The sequence below is a fragment of the Falco biarmicus genome, chromosome 1, assembly GCF_023638135.1.
Source record: "Falco biarmicus isolate bFalBia1 chromosome 1, bFalBia1.pri, whole genome shotgun sequence".
Classification (NCBI taxonomy): domain Eukaryota; kingdom Metazoa; phylum Chordata; class Aves; order Falconiformes; family Falconidae; genus Falco; species Falco biarmicus.
Window position 1 is genome coordinate 32,407,224 of NC_079288.1, and position 25,190 is coordinate 32,432,413.

Consider the following 25,190-nt stretch of genomic DNA (forward strand, 5'->3'; position numbering starts at 1 on the left):
ACTTCATAGCTACCCTTTGCGCCTAAATTCTGCGTCTTTATGTAGAGGCAACTAAATAGCCTTCTGGTTTTGCTAGACGACCCGAGAGCCACACTGGGCCTCACCAAGGGCACCTGAGGCCACACGCTTGCTGTATTTTTCAGTTCTGATCAGTAGCCCTCTTTCTTTCTTTCTTCCCCATCTTCCTCAGACCTTTTTTAAGGCTGAATTGGCCATTCAGCATAAGATTCCTCTTTTTATCATGTTGTTCAGCAGCAGGATAGAAGAATGTTCTACTTACTTACGTACAAGTTGTTTTTATTTTCATGATGGGATCTTCTATGGACAAAAATAAGCATGGGGTTAATTTGCTTCACCCCCAGACCAGAAGTTGTGCGTGTTTTACCCGTGTCCTCCATTCTTTCCTTTTTAGAAGATCCAACACTTGGTTTCAAACTTGTCCTCTTGTTTGAAAGAGATCATCCTGGCAAGGGTCGTAGTGCTGCTGTGTGGATCCACCGGTGATCCTTCTCTTGTGTCACCTTCTGGAGTCCAGGCTCCCCATCCCTTTGATGCCTTTGAGCTCTTCCTGGGGGAGCAACAGATCCAGGGCTGCTCCTTGACACATGTCCTTTCGCTGCCTGGACCATGAGGCTGCCCAGGGCAGATTCTTACACTAGTCTGGAACATTGGCTCCAAAAGCTGCTTTTTTAATCTTAATTAAACAAACAAATGAAAAGAATCTGTACATATTTCTAGTTTTCTACCTTCTGATGCTTTTCTTTCTTTTGAGACCGGTTGAAGGCTTTTTATAGAGATATTTTGGTACTATACCTGTGCAGACGTTGAATGAGTTTGGTCTGCAGACTGAAGTGCCAATTCAGGACTATTAGTAATGACTCTTGAACATTATTGTTATATTTCATAGCTCATTAATTTTGGGTTTACATTTACAAACCTGAGCCATGAATCTCCCAATTTACTCTTACGGCAGTCCAGCCTTGTTCTTTTTTGTCTTTTTTCTATACCGGACTTCCTGGCAACCTTTAGCTTGGATGGCAAACCAGTGTCTGACTCTTTCTATACAATTTTGTAAACAGTGACTTAGTTTTTCTACATGAAGGAGATACTTCATTTCCCATTCTTTGTCAGCAACTTGTCAGCTTTCTTTTAATCCTGTTGACAGTTTTCCAATGCCTGATTTATCACAGAGTAAGAACCACAGTCCCTACTTGACCATCATGTTCTCTGATGGAAATAGGGAATTTTTGTGTAAGCCAGAATTGTACCTCTGACGCTACATGGAATGTTTGTGCACTGACATGTATCAATGACAACTGTAGAGAGTTGGCAAGAGGCAAGAGTATTTGTAATTTCTTGGAAGTAACAGCAAGTTTGCAGGCCCTATTATATTCATTTCTGTCCTTGCCCTAAGTTTTAGGTCTTGTCAACATCCGCATGATCTTTAAAGGTAGTAGATCATTTCCTTTGTAACGTGAAATCCATGGGCTTTTTTCTGGGAAATCTTACTGTATCGGAACTTTTAAGCGTGGCAAATAGAGAAAGAAACAAAGAAATCACATTTGTTTGAATGGGAGTGTAAAAAAAATCCCTTTGCCCTCCAAAGAGGAAAATACTCGGACAGTTTCTTGGAAGCCAGAGCTTTTGAGCAGAAAACCGAATCAGATTGTAGTGGCTCTCAGTCAGCAAAGACTGCTGCCGTGCCACAGCCTGGTACGATCCGAGCACCATGTGAGCCCCGTGGGCTCTAACACACGGGGACCTGGTTTTTCTGTCGGGTTCTGTCGCATTAAAGACGACGGCAGCAAGCCTTGTGTGCCGTTTTGTAAGGCTCCGGAGGAAACTGCTTCAGCCTGTTTCTGCAGTGCCCGTGTGTGTTTGGTATAGTGGGGAGCACTGGGGATGGGAGAGCAACTACTGCTTGCTGACATCCGAGGCAGCTCAGAAATGAGCTGAGAGGATGGGATCTGACCGTGCCTTGGAGGGTCCATCCTTTCCTCCTTAATTTACACAACAGTAATTTCAAGCTGCTGCTGGTGGTGAGGTGGGTACTTTTCCGACTGACCATAAAGTGTTTTGGTGTCTGGAGGGAAGTTACATTTCAAAGGGCTTTTGTGATAAGGAACTGCTTTTTATGGATTTACCGTAGATGTTATTGTCAGTGATAAATACGAATGGCCTCATCTAAAACAGAGGGAGGGACAGATTAAGAAAACACAATTTGAAGATTCAAGGTCAAATGGTTTTATTTCTATGAGAAAGTTGATATTTTTTTACTCTTTAAAAAGTTACATTCTAGGTTTCAAAATTAAATACACTTTAACAGCTTCATTTATGTATTTTAATGTAGTATTTTACTTTCTCCTTCCTGTGTTTTTTTTCTTGTTCAGTTGACATAAATGCAAGATACTTGTCTTGATTACGTAAGGTTTTACTTGGTAATAAATCTACTGATTGTTTATAGCAGACTGTGAATATTGTAAATATCTTGAGATGGAAGGGTTGTGTGGGATCAAAGAAGACGTTCTTTGTGCAAACACTAAAAGGATATGGGAAAGCTCTATAGGGTTTAGAATTTTATTTAATTGAAAAATCTCTGAAATCATTTGACCTTTGCAAAATTTTATGTATATCTGACTTCTCCTGTGACTTGATTATTTTAATATATATATATAATATATTTTATATATATATATAAAGGTTAGAAGAACTTGACTAGGTGAAAGAGTTTTTGATTGGAAATAGCAACATGTCAAAGTTTTGCTGTCATTACTTCAGGTTTTTCTTTTGGAAATCCGAGTCTGTCCTCATATGCCATGTTTAACTTCTGTGTATTAAAATGTTTTCATTTCTCCTTTACAGTGTTATCTGTAATACATTAGTTTATTTTGGATCAGTATTATCTTGTAAATATTACGCATTGGTGTATATAAATGATTTTACTAAACTTAAAAAGTTACTGGCTGCTTTTGTTTGGCTCCCCAATCCCGGCAGTACAGAAGGGAGGAAGGATGGCTGCGTTCCAGAGGGAACAGCACCCCGCTTCTGCCACCCCCAGACCCGTCCTGCCATGCTTGGTCCTCTGTCCCATTTGCCTTACAAATGGGAACTTTTGCTTTATATTTTCTTAGGAGTGCCCTGAGACTTTCAGTTGAAAGAACGAACGACAGGGTAGGCTGCTTAAAGCCCTAGAAAATCGCATGTTCTGCCTGGCAACATTACCTGAAATTGCTTCTTTTGAAATGCTGCTTTCCATTAGATGGCAGCAGTACCTGCCCAGTGCTACCAGTTAATCCTCCAAGGTCTAGAGGATTTTTCTTGTAACCATGACTTTGGGTGGTCAGGGAAGGGAGGGGGGAGTTGTTCTGTGTTGTGACATTTCTTCTGTCAGCTCTAACAGCTCCTCCGTTCCACTGGGCACGTTCTTTGGGGCAGGAGCTAGGAACCGCTTTCTTTAGGATGACAGTCCTCGCAGGGTGCTGTGCTTCTCTGAAGGTGGCTGGAACGGGAGCCCTGCGGGGACACGTGGCAGGACTGGCAACTTGGGAGACACAGCTAGACGAGCAATGGGTCGGTCTTTGCTCAGGCTGGCCGTGCCCTTTGCCCAGGAGCACTGGAGTGTTCTCCTCCCCTCTCAGCCAGCCAGCCCATGGCACTTGTACGCTTCCTGGGTCTGGAAATATTTTTCTTACCCTCCAGCATGGTTTGTCTGGCTTGTTGCCTGCAGCCAGATAGACCCGTGTCACATGAGCATTTCAGAGCAAAAGTGGCACTGAAAAGAAGCAGTGGGACTGCTGTGAGTGCCTGTGTGCCTCTGGGCACCTTCTTTGGAAGAGTTGACATCCATCTGCTTGGTACCTTTGAGGGGTTAGGGGTGTGTTGGGTAGTGAGTGGTCATCAGAGCATCCATAGCTTTGGGAAGGGCAGTGAGAGGACAGTTTGCAAGCATCCTGGGAGTATTTAAAGCAGCCAAACCAGCTGCAGCTGCTCTGTAGAAGTGGCACAAGGAAAAGACTCTCCCCTACTCACGGAAGGATGTGTGCCCAAAGAACGTCTCTCCCTTTCCAGCAAGAAAACTCCCCTCAGATCTTTAAAAGATTCAGTGATGTGCTGAAGCTGAGCGAGGTTATCTGTGAGCAGACACCGAAGGCTCTTGCTGCTGCAGCTGAAGGTCCAACCCAGTGATTGTTTCCCTGGTAATCTTCTGTTGCCTTCCACTTACGAGTGCTTAATCCCCTTTTAAACAAATTGCTGCAGCAGCGCTGGCTTGTCATGCTCTCGGCAAACCGGGTCAGCCCAAGCAGGGTGCAGCAGGCTCTGAGCGATGAGATGGGGCATGTTTAATGCGCCTGGGGCGTGGGTCCCATCCTCCCCACGGAATGTTTGTGTTTGAAGTGGGGCTGGAGAAACGGTCACCCCTCGGGTGCCAAAAGGAGCTCTCCCCCGGCTTCCCACCCCATGGCAGGTCTTTCCCTGCGCTGCTTTACTCTGTTGCAGTTGGATGAATGGATGCATGGATGGTTCCCGGCGTGTCCTACCTCCATGGTGGGCAGGCGGCTGAGGAAGAGCTCCAAAAAGGCACACTGGATGGCAGGAGCAGGCGGCTTGAACCCGGTTGTGGGCTGAACACGGAGAAGACAACAGACCCTAAGGGAAGGTGTCTGAGCGGTGAGCAGGGATCTTTGCTCCTGAATTTTTTTCTGATGTCTTATCATCCACACTTTCCTCTCTTTCCTCCAGCCCAGGAGGCAGTGACCGTGGCTCCGTGCCGGACACAGCCCAGGGGTGCCCCAACGGGCAGAGGGATTTTCTTCCTTGGGCTGAGCCTGTCCCTCCTGCTCCTGCTGCCCTGTGCCGGCTGCGGACCCCAGCCCTCCTGGGGCTACGCAGCCTATGAGGTAGTCATTCCAAGGAAACTTGGCCCAAGGGCAGGGAAAGCCAGCCAGGATGAAGTGTCCCATATCATTGGCATTCAGGGGGTAAATCACACGAATTCACCACAGGCAGAAAGACTTTGTAAGAAAAAGCCTCCCCATGTTCACTTGTGGGTCCTGGGGGGAAATCGTGGCTGAACAGCCCCACATGCCAGCAGGTTGCCATTACTGTGGCTATGTGGAAGGCATCCTGGACTCTGTGGTGACTCTGACTACTGCTGCAGGTTGGAAACTCAAGCTACAGCATCAAGCTCCTGGCAGCTTCCACCATGGCTGAGCATCTTCTGCTGCAGAGGGAGGAGGCGGTTCCTGGAATGGTGATGTACAAAATGCCTAATGAAGGTGGATAATTCCCAGGTCCTGGTACAGACACAGGGCAGTTCCAGCCCTGGGGACACACGTGGCATTTGGAGCTCCTTGTCGTGGTGGACAAGGAAGGTTTTGATGCTTTTGGCAGAAGTATAACTAATGTAACGCTGCAAGTTCTTGAAATAGTCTGGTGGATGGGCTATTTTATTCTTTCCACCTTTGTGTTTTGATAACTGCACTAGAGGTTTGGGTGAAGAAGAACCCGATCAGTGTTACCAAAAACACAACCGAGGTCCTTCATAATTTTAATCTTTGGTGGAAGCAGCAAAGCCTTACGTACTGTGCATGATGTGAGGTGTCTTTCATACCTCGTTGGACTTTAATCATGGTATGAAAGCATTGCACATGGGTGGCAAATCCAACTTTGCCACTGCATGTGATAGAAAATATGCCTCTGCTGTCCTCTTATTTGTAAAACAGCATTACATGGACACTGTTGTCCATGTCACTCGTGCGTTAGGGTATGTCCTTGGCATGGAGCTTGGTGACAGATGCTGCAGTTGTGGAAACACCTCTAAATGCATCACGAGCGCACACAGCGCAGTGAACTATCGGTTCAGCAACTGTAGCAAAAAGCACTATTCTGATTTTTTAGCATCAGGGCAAGGATTCTGCCTTAATAATGTCAGAATTGGTGACGACATTTGCACTGCAGCACTGTGGGAATGGTGTCCTGGAGGTTAGGGAGAGGTGCAACTGTGGCTCGGAAACACAGTGTAAATTGGACTGTTGTTGTGACAAAACCTGGAAGGAGCCATTTGCACTTCTTGGAGGCTGCTGTAAGAGTTGCCAACTTCTTCCAAAAGGAGAGGTGTGTAGGGAGAGTGCTGGTCTGTGTCACTTGCCAGAGTATTGCAATGGGACATCTGAGCATTGCCCAGCAGAGGTGGCCAAGCAAGACGGGACTGTGTGCACTGAGGCTGGGTGCTGTTATTCAGGCAAATGCCAGTCTTGCACGTTGCAGCGTATGAGTATCTTTGGCAAGGAAGCAAAGCCTGCTCCGCTACTGTGTTTCCAGGAGGTGAATGTGGAAGGGGATCGGTTTGGCAGGTGCTGGGGAGATGGGGCAGATGTCAACTTTCAGAAATGTAAGCTAGAAAATGTCGTGTGTGGGAGGGTGCAGTGTACGAACGTTAGGCGTCTACCTCAGCTGGAAGATCACACAACCATCGTTCAGACCCTGGTGGGTGATACCTGGTGGTGGGGCACAGAGTACCACTTGGGAGCGGGTGTTCTGGCTGCTGGAGTCATTAAGGATGGCATGCAGTGCGCTGAGAAGATGATCTGCATTAATCAGATGTGTGTCCCTGAGGAGAAGTACTTGACATCCCGCTGTTCTGCCAAGATCGTGTGCAGAGGAAAGGGCGTCTGCAACGCTGAAGGAAACTGCTGCTGGGACAACGGCTGGGCACCTCCCTGCTGCCAGTTTAGTGGCTTTGGAGGAAGCATTGATGGTGGGCCTGCCACCGGTCACTAAAAAGGGGCTTTTTAGGTTCCTCATCAAGTTTACTGCAATAACCGTTGCTGTTCTGATGCTTGCAGCATTTGTCATTGTGCATGGGAGAAAGCTCAGAGTAACCCAAGCATTAAACAGATTCATTGGATGCTTTTGGGCTGGAGAACAGGCTCCTGAGGAGGATGTGAAGGACCAGGTGGAAGAAGGTGGCTCAAAGCCAGCTGAAAGTCAAAGCTCCCAGGTGTAGGACTTCACGGGGCCGCAGTGGAGAGCTGGACTCAGTCAGTCACTAGACTCAGACTCCAGCTGTGGTGGAGTCATTTAAAACTGATCTAGATGCAAGTGTAGAGTTAGGGGACCTAGTTTTTATTCTGTAGAATAGCAAAATGAAATTCTTTCGCTTGATCTCACTCTGTAGGAGAAAAGAAGTTGTTGATAAAAACCGACAGAGGTACTCAGGTTAATTTAAAATCCACCTGCTGAGCAAGGAGGATCCCGGGGTGGCTGAGGCAGAGCCTTGTGCAAGGCAGGAGCATCAGCAGTTACCTTAGCCCAGAGCACGGGGTTCTGCAGCAGCGAGCCTTCCTCCCCCCTAACCATGCAGCCCCCAAAGGACACCTGCTCTTCCCTCTGAGCCAAAAAACTTCTGGGGCACAAACCCTCCACTACAGCTCAGAGGAAGGGGTTCAAACTGTCCACACCACTGTATAGGACTCTGGCTCCACACCCTATAGCTACCTCCTCCGGAGCCAGGGTCCCAGCGGAGCGCCCATCCCTGGTATACCTGAGCACCAACTCTGTGGTACCACAGCTCGGGGACAAACGTGAGCCGCTGAAAACATCAGGCAATGTTAAATGGGAGACAGGAGAAGGGAAGAAAGGAATCTGAGGCTTGATTACAGGAGAAAAAGATGTGGAATGTGTCTCTAAGGAAAGAAGAGGGGGGAACAAAATTCATTACTGCTCACATCAGTGGCTTCTGTGAAAAGTACAAAGCTGGCAGGATCATTTGGACAGGAGCTTGCAGGAAGGCAGGCTTTGAGCAGATGAAAAAAAACCTGTCAGCAGCATTCGATCCCTGCCAGGCTGAGCTGATGAAAGCCAGGCTGCTGCGGAGGTGGCCACACGAGCTGGGAGCAGTGGGCGCAGGAGCAGCACTGAATCAGAACGGGGATGGTGCAAAAATAAAACTAAAAAAAAAAAAAAAAAAATTTCAGCGCTTCCCAAAGAAGCAGATGAACGCTGGGGAGCAGGAGCATTTTGTGCTAGAAGAGGGAACTTACCCCACAGGAATGGGCTGTCACTCACCTCCAGGTAGGACCCGGTTAATGATAAATTCGGAGCTGCAGACGCTGCCGCCTGCCCGTGCTCGCGTGCTGCTGGTGACTGGCGTGTGTTTGTATGAAATGCGGGTTTCTGTGTATAAAATGTTGCACCTGACAGGCACAGGCCAGGCATGTGGGGTACCCGCTGACTGATGCCCTGTGGGTGGCGTTTACAGCAGGGGGTCTCCAAAGGAAATGTTAGAACATCAGGAGTACGGGCATATGATTTATAAATAATTAAATATTTGTATACTGGGGGTACATGCTTAGAATATTTTTGCTCTTAGGGGGGTGTGATGAAGGAAAAGCCCGGTGCCCCCTGGCTTACAGACTGGCAAAGGAGGTGGGGCCGTGGCCAAGGGGCATCAACATTTGTAATGTTGATTTGCTGTGAGGAGTGCTGTTGTGGTTAATTCTCAACTTTGCGCTCCACAGGCAGTCTTTGGCTGGGCCCCCCCTCGGGGAGGAGGAGGAGGAGGTGGTGCTGAGGACGCATGGCTCCCCAAACCTCGCTGAGCAGCAGGGAGCTATGGAGATCACCCGCAGCTCCCTGGCCACCAAGGCCACCCCTCGGTTCCCTGGTGAGGGAAGCCCTTGATCCCTGTCACCCCACAGGAGCACCCACGGCACCTGTGCCTGGCAGCATGGCAGCTGGGAGAGGCAGCAGAGCTTCCAGAACCTTCTCAAGGGGCTCTGAGGGGACCGGCTGCCCCTCAGGGTGGTGGTGCCACGTGCCTTCACCTTGTCCTGTGCCAGCCCTGAGGGGACAGCTCCAGCACGGCCATCCCTGAGTGCCTCAAGGGGAAGAGGGTCAAGGTGTCGGTGTGAGGGTGGGCAGGACCTCCCTGAGGTGCCCTACCGCCATTTTGAAGGTGCCAGCGATGAGATGGCTCCAGGCACATCATGGTGCCCAGGGGAACACCCTGCTCCTCAGCCTGGAGGTCTGGGCTGTGTTGGTGGCATCTTTTTTTCCCTGGGACAGGCAGCCATTGTCCACCCCCGAGCTACACTGTCCATGAGATAGCCTGGCCGAGGAAACTGGTCCCAAGGGTGGGAAAAGCCACAGCGGGAGAAGTGTCCTACACCCTCAGGGTGGAGTGGGAGAACCATGCTGTCCACCTCATGCAGAAGACAGGACTTCTGGTAAAAAAACCTGCTGGTCATCACCCTTGTCTCCCCGGGGCTGTAGGTGGTGGAGCAACTGTGGCTATGTGGAGGGGAGCCCTGGCTGCCTCGTCATGCTGAGCACCTGCTGGGGTTGGAGGGAGCAACTGGAAACCAGGAACCTGAGCTACGGCATCCGACCTGTGCCGGGGTCCCTCACCTCCCAGCACCTCCTCTATCACCGAGAGAAGACCCAGAACAAGCCCTTGATGTGCGGATTGATGGATGAGGTGATCTAAAACCAACTTGGTGGGATGGGAGCTAAAACAGCCTTAGGAAAGCAAGACTTGTCTCAGAAACTGAAGTACACCAAGTACAGTGAGGTATTTGTCGTGGTGGACCGCCATCTGTTTTCTTTCCAGGGGAGCAATGAGACCTTGGTGATGCTTCTGGTTACAGATACGATCAATTTATCTGAAAAATACTGCTATCCTCTGAAGATTCGCATCTGCCTGATTGGGCTGGAGATCTGGACATGCAGCAGCTTCATCAGGTACAGCCAGGATACAGAAGAAATTCTTAAAAATTTTAACAGCTGGGGAAATAGGGATCTTTCTCAGAGGATGGAATATGGCATTGCACATTTATTTACTTACATGAACTCTGGACTAATTTTTGGGTTTGCCTATGTACATAGCACCTGCCACCCTAGCTGTCAATCGGGTGTTGTCTCATATATATGGTGAAATTTCATAACTTTTTCAATTATTTTTACTCATGAGCTGGGTCGTAACCTGGGGATGGAGCACGATAATAAAAAGGAGTGTGTGTGTCTGTGTGTGTGGAGGATGGGCAACTCTCCTGCTGGTGCCAAGGCTTTCAGCAAGTGCAGCAAGCAGAGCTACTTAGACCTGATCAGCAGAGGGGATGGCGACTGCTTGTGCAACATCCCAGCGCCCCACAGACACCTCCATTTCAAACACTGCGGCAGCCAGGGGGGTGATGAGGGAGAGCAATGTGACTGGGGGGGCTGCAGGACTGCCGAGGCAATCCCTGCTGTCCCCAAACCTGCAGGGGCCGTCTGCCTCACCGGGCAGAGCTGTCAGAGGTGCCACTCTTGTGCTGCAGGACACAAGTGCAGGTCAGGGGCAGATGAGTGGGACTTGCCTGAACGTTGTAATGGGACCTCTGAGTGGTGCCCACAGGATTTGCACGTGCGTGACAGGACATCATGTAGCGACAATGGCTACTGCTACCATGGGAAATGTGCAGCCTATGACAATCTGTGCAGAAAAGCGTTTGGGAAGGAAGCCTGGGATGCTCCAGAGAGATGCTTCCAAAAAGCAGAACATGAAAGGGGATCAGTTTTGTAGCTGTGTAGTTTGTGCGGTTTTGGTGATGGGACCAAAGTTGCTTTTGTGGCATGAAAACCCCAAAACGCTCTGTGTGGAAGGTTGCAGTGTGTCAATGTGAAGAGGATACCTGTTCTGGAGGGGTCTGAAACCACCATTCAGGTGCCAGGGCCTGAGGACTGGTGCTGGGGCACAGCCTACCATGCCAGCATCAATAGACCTGGTATCGGAGGAGGGCTTGATGGCACCAGACGTGGGCCAAAAAAAGATCTATATTAACAAGACATGCACAGATGCCACAGCCAGGATGAAGTGTGATGGGAAGGTTTCATGTGGAGGGAAAGTGGTTTGCAGCAACCTCCACCACTGCCACTGTGAAGCTGCCTGGGCGCCTCCAGACTGCCAGTTCCACCACCTCTCATGATGTCCATGGGGGAGGTTGTTCAAAGTAAAGCGTTTGGGACAGTAATTGGGATCACAGTTCCCATTGCCCTCATTCTGCTTGCTCCAGCTGTAACCAAATATAGAAAGGCAATAGCTGTGTTTTTCAGTACAGGTTTAGCCACGGAGAGAAGTGAGACTCCTGCAGATGAGGAGCAGAATATGGAAGAGTATGTTTAAAGAAACACGAAAGCAGTGGGAAAGCCACTAGGACTACGGTCCCCGTGGGTACGCCCCTGAAGCTGGACTGCTAGTCCCAGCAGATTTTCCACAAATTGATTTACACAGTGTAACTCTGTAAACTGTAGAAAAGTTGATTACACAAAACTTGAGTATTTCCTCTTCTTGTATTGCCTACTATGTAAATAAATATGGGTTGGGCCCCAAAAAGTGAAGCTGTTGGAAAATAAAGACTAAAAGCTAAAGAGTTGTTATCAATGCAGCTAAAGATCTGTTTTATTTTCTATAGAAGGGTGGGACCTTAGTAAATAATTCACTTGAGCATCTAGAAGAGTATAGACAGATTTATGCGAAGTCCTGCTCACCTGGTTCATGAGAAATACTCCACTGGGTCAAAGAAGCTTATTTTCCTGGGAGCTGTAGCTGAGCAGGAGTTGGCATGAAGAAGGGAAATGTGCAAAAAGTCGAGGCACGGATGTAAGAGCTGATTTTTTTATGTTACTTTGCAATTTTTCATTCCTTGCAGTTGGCTGTTAGTATGGTACATGTTCGGGTTTTTTACAGTGAATTAAAAGTCAGAGATTGAAAAATATTCACCTTCGCTTTACTGTTAATTTGTAATGGTAAATACTTCAGTAAAACATCCTTTGACCATCTAACCTTAAAGGAACTGTACCGAATCTCTGAGCCGTTACATATGATTTGCTGCATTTCTACAGATATTTCCATAAGGAGCAAGTCTGTACTAAAGGTTTACATGTTTAAAGAATCCATTGGCAGTCCATACAAACCTGTAAAATAAATAACTATTTTTACTGAAGCGCCTGTCTCCGACAGACCTGCTCAGGCTCCTCCAGCACTACAGCTAACTTTGCTGCTGGCAAGACAGTTCGCAGCCGACAGCCCGTGCCTGGGTCTGGCTGACGTTGCTAAAACCCTGACGAGGCCTCGTTAGGATGCTGCCTGTTCTCCTTTGAGGCGAGGATTCATCAGAGCAGGGTGGACGTGGACCCCTCGGCATCCGGTGGGCTGGTGGGGAGCATGCTGGTGTAGAACTTCTTCTGGGAGCGCAAGAGAGGAGTCTGAGTGTCAACGTCCCGGCAGGCGTTGCGTTTGAGGGAGAGGAAGGCGTGCTGCGTCCAGCCGTACACGATGCAGTTCAGAAGCCCCTGGGAAGCTGCTGTCAGAGCCTGGGAGAGATCACAGGAGAGATCAAGGCTCTCCTGCCAGCCAGCACCGCACAGCACTCCGAGGCTCCCTACCAGGCTGGTACAGTATGCCAAGCCTCCTGCTTCCAGGGTGATTTTATCTAGCTGCATCCCACATGATACAGGAATCTCGCGGTTATTTTATTTTTTGCTAAATGCTGCCTCAGGCACAGCAAGGAGATGGACAAGTGTTGTGGAGGAATTACATTTGGAGACTTTCACAGAAAGGGGAAAAAAGCCCTGATTTCTGGGGATCCTTTCTAGTCCTATTTTCTACAATGTCCACGATGCTGAGATTTTGGTTACTGAGACCTTTTCAGGCCTGTGAAGAACATAAAACAAGCAAAGATCTTTGCCAACCAAAAGCCTAAATCAGACTTAGGCTCATACAGCAGTGATCTTCGTGGCTGGAAGCATGCTTTGTCCAGCATGGACTAGGAGCCGGCAAACACTAACATGCCTGTTCAAGCAGAGAAGGCAAAAGATAGGAGCCAGCAAAAAAAAAAAAAAAAAAAAAAAATTACCTGTAGAATTAGAAAAGCCATGTAGATTTTGCTGTTTGTTGAAACAGTCAGCTTCAGTATTCCAAGGAGGACAGCTGTGAAAAGGGATGGATTGCTTTAAGCCCACTTCTTCTGAGTTTCATTGTCAGGCACTATATCCCATATAGCCTATATATCACATATATCCCAGGAGAATACTGTGAGAGCAGCTCAGCTCTCTGCTAACCTGGGGCCCAGCAGCAGAAGAATGCGACGGGGTAAAAAACCACTCGTTGTTCTACCATCTTAATCATGGCCCACTGCTGATCCCCCAGGAATCCTGTGGAGTTTACAAACCTTTTGTACAGACCTCGGGCTTTACCGAGTATAACCTAAAAAAGAAAAAAGCGTACATCGTTGTTTGCACTTTGTGCACATGCTCCGATCCGCCCTGTAGCCGACAGAATATCCCCTTCTGATCTATCAAACCTTGTCAGGCAACAGCGTGCTCCCGGGGGGACAGCCCTCGCTCTGTACATGACTTTTTCTGAACTGAACACTCCGAATTGATCTGGGGTCTTGTCGACCCATGCAGTAGGTGATCCCTGCTGCCACGCTCTGAGCCTTCTCTCCCAGCTAAATCCTATTTTGGGATGGGTTGACAGAACGCAGGACTCCAGGTGGATTTATATGGTGGCACAATGATATTTTCTCTCCCCTACGACCCCTTCCGAAAGGGAAGCAGCACCACGCAGTTCTTCCCCTGACATTGCCTGGCCTCTGGTACCATCCAAGCAAAGATGTCAAGATGAAAAGGGGAAAATCTTCTCACACTGATCATCTGGGTGCAACGGCTAGCGTGCAAGGACTGCTTCTTACCAGAATGGCTACAAAGCTGATCAGAAAGGAAACGAGGAAGAGCCCAATGCCATAGAAATGCATCACATGGCAAACAGAGCTGCTCAAGGTTTGCGGCTCGTTGGTGGGCACAGCTACCTCCGTGTGCATCAAGAGACATCTGTGGGGAGAAAGGGAACAGCCTGAGCTCCTCTGCCGACTCAGAAGCGCTGAGGCTGTTTCAGCAGCGCGTGAAGCTTACCCATGCTTCTGACTGAAGTTCTGGTAGCAATTACTGCTGTTACCCAGGCAAAACACAGGCACCATGAGAAGGAAAGGGATGAGGCTAAGAGGAGAAAGGATGACGGCACGGGTATTAGTTACTGCACTGCACTGCTCCCATCCCAGCCAAACACCACTTGGTTTTTCTCCTGTCACTACAGAGGACTTAAACATTGGTTTTATTGACACTGCTCTCTGGAAGAGTATTTTACCAGCTTTACTAACTTCTGTGCTTTCATTCACGCAGGCAATACCCTGGTAAAGGGAGCACTTTCTAAAAAACTACTTTAGTTAATATAGTCATAACTAACTTGGAGAAATGTCCTTACCTCCAAAACCTTTTACTCTGTTAGGTCACTCTGCTATTAGTGATGAGCTTTACAGGTTTTAGCAAAATTTGCTTCCAAATAAGTGGGAAGCAGAAATCAGCACATTACAGTTTACCAAAACCACATAATTCAGCCAGAGGGAATTAAACCTTACCTAGACGAGATCGTTGCTATTCGGCCAATGCAACCCGCATAATCTACAACCTGCAAAATCCAATGAGCTTAATTAAATGGTTGTTTCTGTACAGCCACTGGTTCACAGGAACCCACTCCCAGGAGCACTTCAGCAGCTGAGGGTTCTTCAAATGCTGATTAATCCTCAGATCGAGGCTTGTTTCCACTTTGCACAGAATCAACACCGCTGAGTTCAGCCTGTGCACAGAAACAGCCAGTGCTTCCACCCGCTTACTGCCTTGTTCTCCTTCAAGGCTAGAGGATTTGAGAAGGGAACTTGAAACAGGACAAGGAGTAGACACTTGATGAGCTCTCTGGTGTAACTTGCTCATTTGTTGTACTGCTTACTCACTTAACCTGGCCCTGTTCCTCAGAAACTTCATGTTCTGGTGTAGAATTGCAGGCACTTTGGAGTGTCCTGGTAACTGCTCACCAAGAGATGTACTTTGGCACCTGGCACACACACACCAGCTATGAAAATACTATGTGGGCACAGCTGTAGTGGTGGGGAATTATGGTATGTGTTGTCTTTTGAACGGGAGTCCAGCAAGAAGGAAACCAGTCCTACAAGCAGATCCCAACCCTACAGACAAGAGCCCTTGAAATCTCTGCCCAGCCTGCTGCTCCGAACCGACAGATGGAATACCTGGGATACAAAGTCTGCTGTGCACAGCAACGTCTGGGGAAGAAAAAGGTTATATACGTCAGTGGGGCTGATGGATTTAACGGGAAGAGCTGCCTAAGGAATGTGTCACCTTGCGGCAATACATCAGGAGCAACCCACCCGTTACAGCGATGGTGGTGCCTCACTGTTTAGCCAGGTGTGGGGAATGGAACAACTGCAAGGAGAGATTTTGGTCATGCAGTAGGTGGAGTGTTTGTTTAGCCTGCAATGCAGAGAGTATTTTTCTGAGTACTATGTCCTTGTTCCTCGGTTCCCAGCGATTACACTGTTTCCCAAAGGGCTTTTGTAAAGGCCAGTAATGATGAAGTGAGGACCGGCCACTGTTCCCAGAGCCACCTGGTCCTTTTATCACTAGCTCACTTCTGTCACATCTCCTATCTCAAACTCTTACAATATCTTTCTGTATTTACAATGTTTTCTGTATTTTTACAATTTACAATATTTCTGTATTATACATACAATACAATTCTGACACTTTCAAATGCCATATGACCCCTGGGGAGGACAGAAATTGTCAATTCTCAGTTCTGGGCTGTCCAGGCACCCCCTGCTTTCCTGTGCCCCTGGCTGTGCACTGGCAGAAGGCAGTGACAGCAACAAACCAGTTACTCAGCTGGTGCAAACTGCTGTTCTAACTGCAGAAGAACTTCACCGATATGCGGTCCTGAGCTTTCTCTGCTCTGAGATCTACACTGCCACTGGCTTTTATCTGCTTTAGTCTTGCAAGCCTAATCTTTCACTGAGATGCTACAGCAGACCCAGCAGTAATTCTGCTGACCTCAATGGGCAAGATACATCAATTCACACAGCTGTGGGGCAGAAGGGCCTTCAGAGTCCTTGCAGTGAGATATACTTTACATACGCACATCCTAAACTCCACTATAACCCCACAGTACCCAACTACAACCTTGGTACCCAACAGCTGTTGCACATCAGTCCTACTCACCTGGGGGGGCATCCTCAAAAGGTTCTGATTGTATTTCATCTTTAGGTCCATGTACAGATGCCAGGTGTAGTTGACAGTGTATAGAAAAGAGGCCACGTAGAATATCTGACAAATACAGACAGCATTTCAGTCCTGTCATAATAGTTCCTGTCGCACTTTCAGTTCATCACTGATTAACCCAAAGCCCATGGGACAGAGGCAGGATGCTAAACAGCATAGTGGGCCACCAAAGGTGAGGGTCCCTGTGCAGCCCCCGTGCTCACCTCTACTAGGTCACAGTGGGACACCAACTGGGAAGAGCCAGGTAGAGGAGGGGTTCCTGCCTTAGACTGCAAAATGGCAGCTTTGCTTTGGCTTTAAACGAGGGACAGGAGAACTAATGACAACCACACTGCCTTGAAAATACAAATCTTTCTGACTTGGCTCATTTTTTTGGCCCAAATCCTAACAACAAATGGTTCAAAGGCACTTGGACCCTCTCTATGCTACATCCATTAGGAAACACAAAACAGATGTGACACTTAGATTTGCTTCTCGCACAATGAACTCACTACACAGTGAATTCACGGAAACAGAAAACAATAGTATATTTAAAGAGGAAAGTGAGGTCAGAGAATATCTGCACTAAGTCTGAGTTAGCATCCCAAGAGCCCTTTTCTCTCCATGGGAAAAAGAAGGAAAGAAAATATACAGAACACTGTTTCCCACAGAGAGTTTCACAGCCCTTGATTCCAGCTTGAGATGAGACCAAATATCTAAAATCTGCTGTAAAAACTTGCAAATCTTTCCTGCATTTGTTTCTGAATCCATGGTTTCTCCAGGCAGTCGAGTATGAACTGTGCTGCCTAATCATACTCTGTATATGTGTGTGCTGTGTTTGTTTACAGGAAACACATGCTTCAGTGGCAGAGGCAAAGAGGAAGGGCTGGACAAGTGAATTTTTCTGTGGATTTGCTATCCTTTGCCAAAGAGGCACGGAGCACAGGTTTGCTACACTGATATCATCTCAGTCCAGGAGAGTAGTGACTAAATAAACTTGGGTCTCCTTCACTGAGGTTGCAAATGCTCTTGGCTTACTCCAAAGGCTGAGTCCAAGGGCCTGCTACATTGCAGCAGGAACATTACAGTGACTTTCCAGCTCATTAGACAAGGTTTAATGAGGGTTTGTTGCCCTTCCTCAATTACTTCCAGGGAAGGTCATGAAAACAGCCCACAAAGATCCTTCCCTTGCACTCCAGAACGCCTTAGAGGCTCACAAAATGTCAGCACTGCCTTCTTTTTTGGAAGAGGGAACCAAAAGCCACTTACGACGTTGCCAGCAGAAAGCAAAGGGAGTTCTGCCCTCCTGAGCCCCAGCCTTAGGGCTGTGGACAGTCCTGCAGGGCTCACCACGAGGAGATAAAGCAGGGGCTGGGAGACGCGAGAGTCCCTCATTATAACACTTCTGTGGCTCCCCATTGTGCTCACCAGCGTGAGCAGAGCCTGCCAGGACATTATTAGGCCACTGGAACTGAACTGGAAGAATGTGGGGGAATTGTGTAATTATAACCACAATCTCTATTCTGGACTTTATTATTGTAACGCAAAGGCAAGGCAGGGAGGAGGAGAGAACAAAGTCAAGGGACAGCAGAAGGGAGCGGTATTTGCATTTAATATCAACCAACAGCTTGGGGCTGAAACAGAGAAAGTCCAAGAAACAAAGCAATCTCCTCCTTTATGGCACAGTATGGATGTTAGGGGAGTTCCAGCCACTGCAACATCAGCCCTGGGTGATAAAATGATGGTAAACGGGCTGAATAAGGCAAAATATTGTCCCACTCCTAAGGCAGAATCCCTTCAGACAACCACATCACATGGAGTGTGATGTGAGCCTCTCCAAGGGCTGCTATCTGCAACCACCACTGCGGAGCAGCCCTGAGCCTGTCCTCACCCTTGTCCTTCAGTGCATTTCCCATTTTCTAGGTGTTTCTTTGCAAAGAAGCCACAGGCGTTTATGAAACACCCAGGAACGTAACCCTTGTGAGACTTTCCTGCTCGGCACAAGCAGAATGGGGCCAGGAGACATTTTACTCATTTCATTCAGTTACAGATCACTCAATGCTCTGCAGAAGCTGCTGGTTAAACCTGTTACTGGCTCCTACTTACGCACAAGGTGTTCCCACCACACAAGGGCATTGCTGGGGTGTTTGGTAAGGAGGTGTCCTGCACCTCGTCACGTGTACCAGGCGGGCACGGTTGCTATGGCAAGTGCTCTGCTTGTTTTAATTTCTTCCAGAGCAAACAGCAGCGACAGCTCTTGCCAGATGCAAGCCAGCTCTGCCACCCTGACAGTCCTCCTGCTGAGGGTGGTCTGCTGGTGGCCTGCAGGAATCCTGTGCCCTGGTCGGTACGGGGCAGACCCCCCGCACACCCCATCACAGCACCCTGGCTGTCCCACGTGAGGCTGAGGCAGAGGCAAGTCCTGTAAAGATGTGCCCAAGGCCAGCTCTGCCGGCCCACGCTGCCTTTCCCAGTGTGAAAGTAAAGCTCCCACCTTGCCCCCATCCCTTGCTGGTGGGACCCCTAACCAGCATGGCCAGGGGCTGGAAAAGCAAGGGCAGAAAAGAGCCAGAAATGCACGGGAGCATAGCATGCTCTCAGGGTCTCCACTGAGAAATGTTGGCATAGTGTCCTATGTTTCATATCCAACCTACTTCTCCTCTAGCAATGCAACCTGTCTTCTCCAGGCCATAGAAAGATCACACCAGCATTAAGAACTGTCCCCCAGGGAAAGCTGCAAGGGAAACAGCTCAGAAAGAGTCTCAGTTCCACATGTTCCTTCCACCTTCCAGCTCAGAAAAGCCTCTCCCAAGCTCTTCTCACTTTTCCCTGTACCATCATCTAAACCCCACCTCTGGTATTGCCCTGCATCATTCCCAAGTGGCCAAGTTGCCCACAGGCCACTGTTTTCTTTCTCAACCTGAACATATTGCAGCGCTGCCACAGCACAGAAACAAGAAAGAAGCCAGGAGTGGAACAGCTGCTCTCACCATCAGTGCAACGGTTCTACCTGCGAGAGCGGCTGTGGAAATGACCCTGGGCTGCAGGCACCTACCCCTGCACGCACCAGTGTGAGCACTTCCACGCGCACACACACTCCCCAGGGTGAGCACGTCCACGCGCACACACACTCACCAGTGTGAGCACATCCACATGCACACAAACACTCACCACCAGTGTGAGCACTTCCACACACCCCCAGCTCCTTCCCTGCCCTCCCCGAGGCACAGGGAGCTGCTCCAGCTCCAGGTGCTCTGCAGGGACATTTCTGTTCCCATTTGTGGGTACCACCACGCTCCCAGAGAGCTGCCCAAGCCCACCCAACACATATCAAAGCTCCCAACAGCCGCTTGCTCCTCTCAGCCACATTTTTGTGGGTCCTTTCAAAGGAAACTGTTAAGCCCAGAGATCACCGCTTGTGAACCCCCACTCTGTCCCAAGCTTGGCCATATCCTGCGGAGGTTTCTGGAAGCAGTGCTTTGCAACTAGTTTCCTAGTGCTGAAACGGGAACTCAGTGAGACAAAAGCAAATGGTCAGGAAAACAGTATTTCACTCCCTCCACTCCAATTAGTCTCCAGCACACGAAATCAGCTGGAAAGCAGCTGAATCGCTGGGGCATAGGGCTGAGCTTACACCAATGAAGCAGCCCCTGAGCACCCTTAGGATCGCTTGAGAGAGGATCGGGCCAGGTCAGCCACCGCGGGGCTGTTTGTATGAGTAATGTTGTGAGTTTGAGCTCAAGCGAGTCGTAGAATGTGTCTGTTCCTGTCCAGGATGGAGGAAACATGAAGAGGAATAAAAAAAGCTGCTGCAGGAGAGGCACAAAGATCATTGCTGGCACGGGTCCAAGAGGAAACAAATTAAGACCCATCTACTTGCTTTACACAAGCAACCCAAACACGGCAACCACAAAATCCCATGCTCTCTCTGCCTTCCTCATCGCCTCTCGCCCACCAGAGGTACCCAAACCCAAGCAACCTTATCTCCATTTTACACACGAGACAAAAAGATCTGATAAGTCAAGTTCACACGGGGAGTCTCTGCCAAAGCCTGTCTAGAAACAGTCCCCCCCGGCCACGCTGTGATCACCGGCGAGGCGGATTATGGCAAAGGGTACACAGTCACCGCGTGAACGGTGATGCTACTCACCTGTCCTGTCACTTGCAGGTTATAGCAGATGAGATCCTGCTTGGAGGTTGGTGTGCTGTAGAGGACAGCCCCGGTGAGCCAGCACATACCCAGGAAGAGGTCAGAGAGGCTCAGGTAGAAAAGTGGACGAACCTGGGAAAAGTGAAATTGGTTAGCATGTCTGAGTGATGGTCACAACGCTCCCATGGCCACCTACAGCAGCAGTTTCACCCCGTTATCTAAACACGTGTTCATCCCCCAGCTCTTCTGATAGGGCAGCTCTCCTTGCACACAAAACCCATGCTGATCCTTGCTCTCAGGAGCTGTCTCGATGCAGGTACCCTCCTCTAATCACCCTTTCTGTCACTGGCAATGCCCCAGCATCCAAAAGCAGCATCAACTCTTACAGAAAATATCTCAAAGGCCCAGAATGTTACAGTTTTGCAGAACTGGCAGGGAGAAGTGATATTGTTACATCAACTGATGAAGAAATCAAAGTTTTGGTAAACACATACCCTTCTTCAGGTCTGAAATAACTTAAACCAGATTTTTTTCCAATGTGTTTCACGTAATTTCTGTTGGTGACTAAGGCTGAATCTATTTTACATGCCAGATTAATTTTCCCTATGAGAGCCGCTAGTCTCTCTGCTGCACACCGCATCTTGCTGGAACAGTCGCGTCTCCTCTAATGGCAGTTTCCAGCCCATTTCCACTTTGCATGCACTGGCCAAAAGGACTGTAAACACTGTAGGAAAACATTTGTGCACAATTCTGGCCAACATTTTTGTTGTTTGAGCAGACACTCTGGAAAAGCAGCCTAATTATCTAAATTCTTAATTGTAGTCTTTAGTACCTAATCTTGGAGAGAAAATGATGGCATTTTTTGTTTTCCCCTACAGGAAATTATGAAGATAAACACAGCATGGAAACATTTCAGGAGGCTTGGACTTTAAGATTTTTTTTTGCAGAACTGAGTTTTTGGCAAGATTTGCTTCAATATTGTCCTTTAAGTAAATATTTGCCACCCATCACGTTGTGTTATACTTGCCTTGTTCCCATGAGCCAAAAAAATGAGCTTAGTGAGACTGATAAGCTGTAAGGTAGCTTTGATTGAACCACGTTTGTCCTTATGGCATAGTTGGAGGGAGATGCGCCTTGTGCCTTCCCGGTCCTCACACTGCCATGCAGCAGCAGGTCCTCTGCCTTCACCAGGCTTTGTCTCCTCAAACGTTCTTGTACTTCCAGTTCTGTATTTGTATCAGCAACATCGTAAAAATCAAACTGCTGTTGCTAACTAAATATCTGGAGCTAGTTTGTATGCCATTGCATTTACGAATTATTTTTTTTTTTAACCAGGCTTTCCGTTGCTGGTGCAGAATTGAAGCCTTGGCAGGCAGTCATAGGCATAACAGGCTGGGGACACCATCCAGTTTGTGAGCATCGCAGGTTAAAACCAAGCAGCTCTCAAAAAATGCAACTTTTGCAACCAAACTGACCCCTTTCCTCTAGCAAAAAGTGTCCTTGGAATGAGGCACCACTGTTTGATTGAGGAGCTATTTTGGCACAGACCAAAATAAAGAAATAGGTGACATAGCGCTAAGTGAAAGCCAGCATGGTTCTTGCTTACAGAAGGGAAAAGGAAAAAAAACCCAACCAAAACCAAATGGTATTTATAAAATAGAGGAACGGAATGTAAAGACGTAATGATTCAGATGAGCTGCCAGGCTGGAGCACACATGTCGATTTAGCTCTATCTGGCCGTTGCCCAGGGACATCTGCCTGCACAGAACCTGTTGACATGACAGAGGAAATTCTCTGTGCATCGCTTGCCATCATCTCTTCTGAATGATTTAGCTAAAGCTGAAGAGTTTTATTGACCCCGTAGAGACAGAAAACAAGCTTCAAGAATGCAATATTTGATTTCCTAGGCTGGGGGCAGGAGGGGAAGTGTTTATAACATTGTTCTTCTCCCAGCCTCCAGAGCTGTTTATGTTTAAACATTTTGCTCTGGAGCCTCATGACTCAGGAAATAAGCTGTTTGGGGCAAGCTTTGATATGGTTCTGTTCCAGCCCCTTTGTTTACAAATATCCACTTAAGATGAGAAACATGGGGACAAGATGATGGGGGAGCTACAGATTTTGCCACTTTTGAAACACCAGCAAGGGATCTCCCTTGCCAGCAGAACAAGAGCCTGGATGTCTGATGCAGACAAGTCACTCCAGCTGGCATCCATGCTTGTAGCTGGATTTTGCAGAAATAATCTGAGCAGGAACATCTGGCCTCCCACAAGCAGGAATGGTCCATCTGTGACCTGGAGCCATGGGTGGCTCACAAGCAGTTAGAGTGCAGCTCCCAAGCCACAGCCACATCATATGACTATAATAGCACAAGGGCTCTTGAGTAACATGGACTTCCAGCCATGGAAGTAAACGGGCCAAGGCTGCTGAGTCACACTGGGACACTGGCCAAACCCAGCTCCGTATCATCCCAGAGCAGAGGACCCCAGGTGAGACCCATGTTTGGAGCTCTCCAGGTGCAGGAACAGGGAGCCTATGACATGCACTTGTGCAGCACAGGCTCAGGCAGGTTTTCCATTGCAGCACTAAGGTGAGATCCCAGCCTTCATTCCTCCCCAGCAACGCACGGCGATTATCGCTTCTCCATGTGCTGGGCAGAGCATTTCCACGAGGCTGGCTGCCTGGGAGCAAGACTGCCCTGCACACGCAGACATATGCTCTCCTCCCCATCCTTCTTCATCCAACGACCTGTCAGTTGTTAGCTTGACTGCTTGCCTTCCTTCTCTGGGGATAACTTGCTGCATTCCCTTGAAGTCCTGTTCTCTGGGCTGCAGCTCAAACCCACAATGTACCAAGGGCATTGAAGACAAGGGAAGTATAAATACAGCTTTGTTACAACATAGCTGCCAGCTCTACTCTCCTGCTGCTCTTAGCAGCAACCAGTTTATCTGCGTGGTCAATCCTGCAAATCCTGGGTTCATTTCCCCAGCTTCACACAGACGAGCTCGGCGCATTGCCTCTGGTAAGTCCTGGACAGAGGGATTGCGTGTGGGCAGCAAAAGCCTGGCAGGCTTGGGATGGAGGGCTACAGTTACCCAGCATGTGCCAGCCCGCTGCTCAGCACCTCCAATGGATCGCAGGCACACTGGGTTCCCTGCACACATCCCTGCACTGGGGACATGCCAGGTACTGCATTCATATCAGACCTGCAGCGCCCACGTGGGCAGTCCCACCCTGAGGGAAGTTTGCACCCGAGTCCCACTGCTTAGCATTAGAAATGTTTGTGGCTCCTGTTTGCAGCCAGGGTGCATCTTCCAAAGCCCCACCGCAGAGTCCAGCACAACAAACTGCTTCTCAGCCTGGCCTCGTTTGTCTGAACTTTGCAGCATCTTTGAGTTGTATCAGTTTTTAGGAGCGCACCTGCCTGGAAAAACTACTCAGAAATAGCAAAACCCCAACACCTGTAAAAGCATTTCCTACAGCACCATCTCTAATTTGTACTTCAGCAGCTTCGTATGCGGCGCCCTCCTGGCATTTTCCACACAAATCCCTGTTCCCAGAAAGCGTGGGGCTAAGGAACACACTTGTCCCTGCGTGGGTCCAGCTCAAGGTTAGTCCCTTCGCTCGCAAAGGGCCAAATTCTTGGCCAGCCCTTTGCCTTCCAGCTAAACAAGGTTTAACCTTGTTTACAAGGATAAACAAGGTTTAACCACATAAGCCCAACACCTGCAGTTGCTCCTAGACGAGCACCTGACCCACACGGGTCTTTGCTATGCACATGACCCATCTACACCTCGGTGCAGGGAGGGAAAAGGAGGTGCAGACCTTACCTCGGGGGACCGCACCACATTTTGAAAGACAGCATAGGCAATGATCGAGCTGGAACCTGTAACGCTGAGAAAACAAAGCACAGGTTGGAACAGGAGCACATCTGCCCCGCTGGGGTAAGCGATTTCTCTTTTTCCGGAGAAAATCGTCATTGCGGTAGTAACTCATCCCGGTACCACCGGGACGCGGGTGTTGCAGCGCTGTACCTGAGTATGGCCATGGTGAACTGGATCCACTGCAGAGACGAGTAGACCTGGGGAGAAGGAGGGGGGCGAGCTCAGCAGGGGACGGGACCGGCACCGAGCGGGGACGGGAGGGACGGGACCGGCCCCACGCACCGAGCGGGGACGGGAGGGACGGGACCGGCCCCACGCACCGAGCGGGGACGGGAGGGACGGGACCGAGCGGGCAGCCGCAGCCCAGGGGCAGGTCCGTGCCGCAGCCCCCGGAGCAGCGGGTAGGGCTGGGGAAGGGCTGAGGGAGAAGGGGCGCTCCCGGCAGGAACGGGCATGCTCCCGGGAGAGGGGCCAGCGCTGCCCTCGGGGCTCGCTCACCTCCTGCCAGACCCCATCCAGCCGGGCCGCCTCCGCCGGCAGGGCCATGGGTACCCGCCGCCGCCGCAGCACCGCTCCTGGGGCTGCGGGCACCGCCCGCGCTCCGCCCCGGGGCCACCCCGCGCCCCGCCCGCCCTCCGCCGTCGGGGCCGGCTGCGGGCAGCGCGCCCGGTCGAGGAGAGGGGCTGGCGTCCCGGGCAACGGCGTCCCGCGTCTCCGCCGCCGTGCACCCCCACCGGGGCGCAGAACCCGGCCAGAAAGGCCCAGCGGGGACCCCCGGGCCAACCGCCCCCGAGGTGCTGCGTCCCCGGGCACGCCTCCAGGGGCCGACCCGAAGCAACCCTGCTTAGCTTCCGCACGCCAGTAACTTGGCACCGCACGCCACCAGTTTTTGGCGCCTCCTCTTGGAGACGTCACGGGCGGCAGGCGTCGGCGGCGTCTCTGAGGAGACTGCCGGGGCTGGGCCGGGCAGCGCCTCTCCTCAGGAGCCAGGCGGGAGACGGCTTCGCACAGGCCTG

General features: G+C 49.6%; 2 protein-coding genes and 1 pseudogene across 3 annotated transcripts; 2 read left to right on the top strand and 1 right to left on the bottom strand.

The window, feature by feature from the left end:
* Positions 1-3,582: 3,582 nt before the first annotated feature.
* LOC130154676 (disintegrin and metalloproteinase domain-containing protein 20-like) lies at positions 3,583-9,107 on the top strand. Its single transcript, XM_056350955.1, is given in 6 exon segments — positions 3,583-5,150; positions 5,152-5,426; positions 5,429-5,569; positions 5,572-5,929; positions 5,931-6,768; positions 6,770-9,107. Coding segments are annotated over 6 exon segments (1,965 nt in total). The 5' UTR covers positions 3,583-5,034; the 3' UTR covers positions 7,007-9,107.
* Positions 8,088-11,161, top strand: LOC130141891 (disintegrin and metalloproteinase domain-containing protein 20-like; annotated as a pseudogene).
* A 582-nt stretch (positions 11,162-11,743) lies between these two features.
* TMEM116 (transmembrane protein 116) lies at positions 11,744-25,022 on the bottom strand. Of its 2 annotated transcripts, XM_056351021.1 has the most exons (11): positions 24,673-25,022; positions 24,325-24,371; positions 24,121-24,184; positions 20,294-20,425; positions 16,105-16,209; positions 14,454-14,503; positions 13,951-14,034; positions 13,731-13,869; positions 13,099-13,243; positions 12,894-12,967; positions 11,744-12,351 (listed from the first exon to the last, which is right to left on the bottom strand). In XM_056351021.1, exons 1-11 carry the CDS (start codon positions 24,718-24,720, stop codon positions 12,151-12,153), a joined length of 1,089 nt encoding a protein of 362 aa, XP_056206996.1. In that variant the 5' UTR covers positions 24,721-25,022; the 3' UTR covers positions 11,744-12,150. The 2 variants fall into 2 exon arrangements, with proteins under 2 accessions (XP_056206996.1, XP_056206988.1); XM_056351013.1 differs by lacking the exon at positions 16,105-16,209 and having other exon boundaries at positions 24,673-24,824.
* Positions 25,023-25,190: the final 168 nt, after the last annotated feature.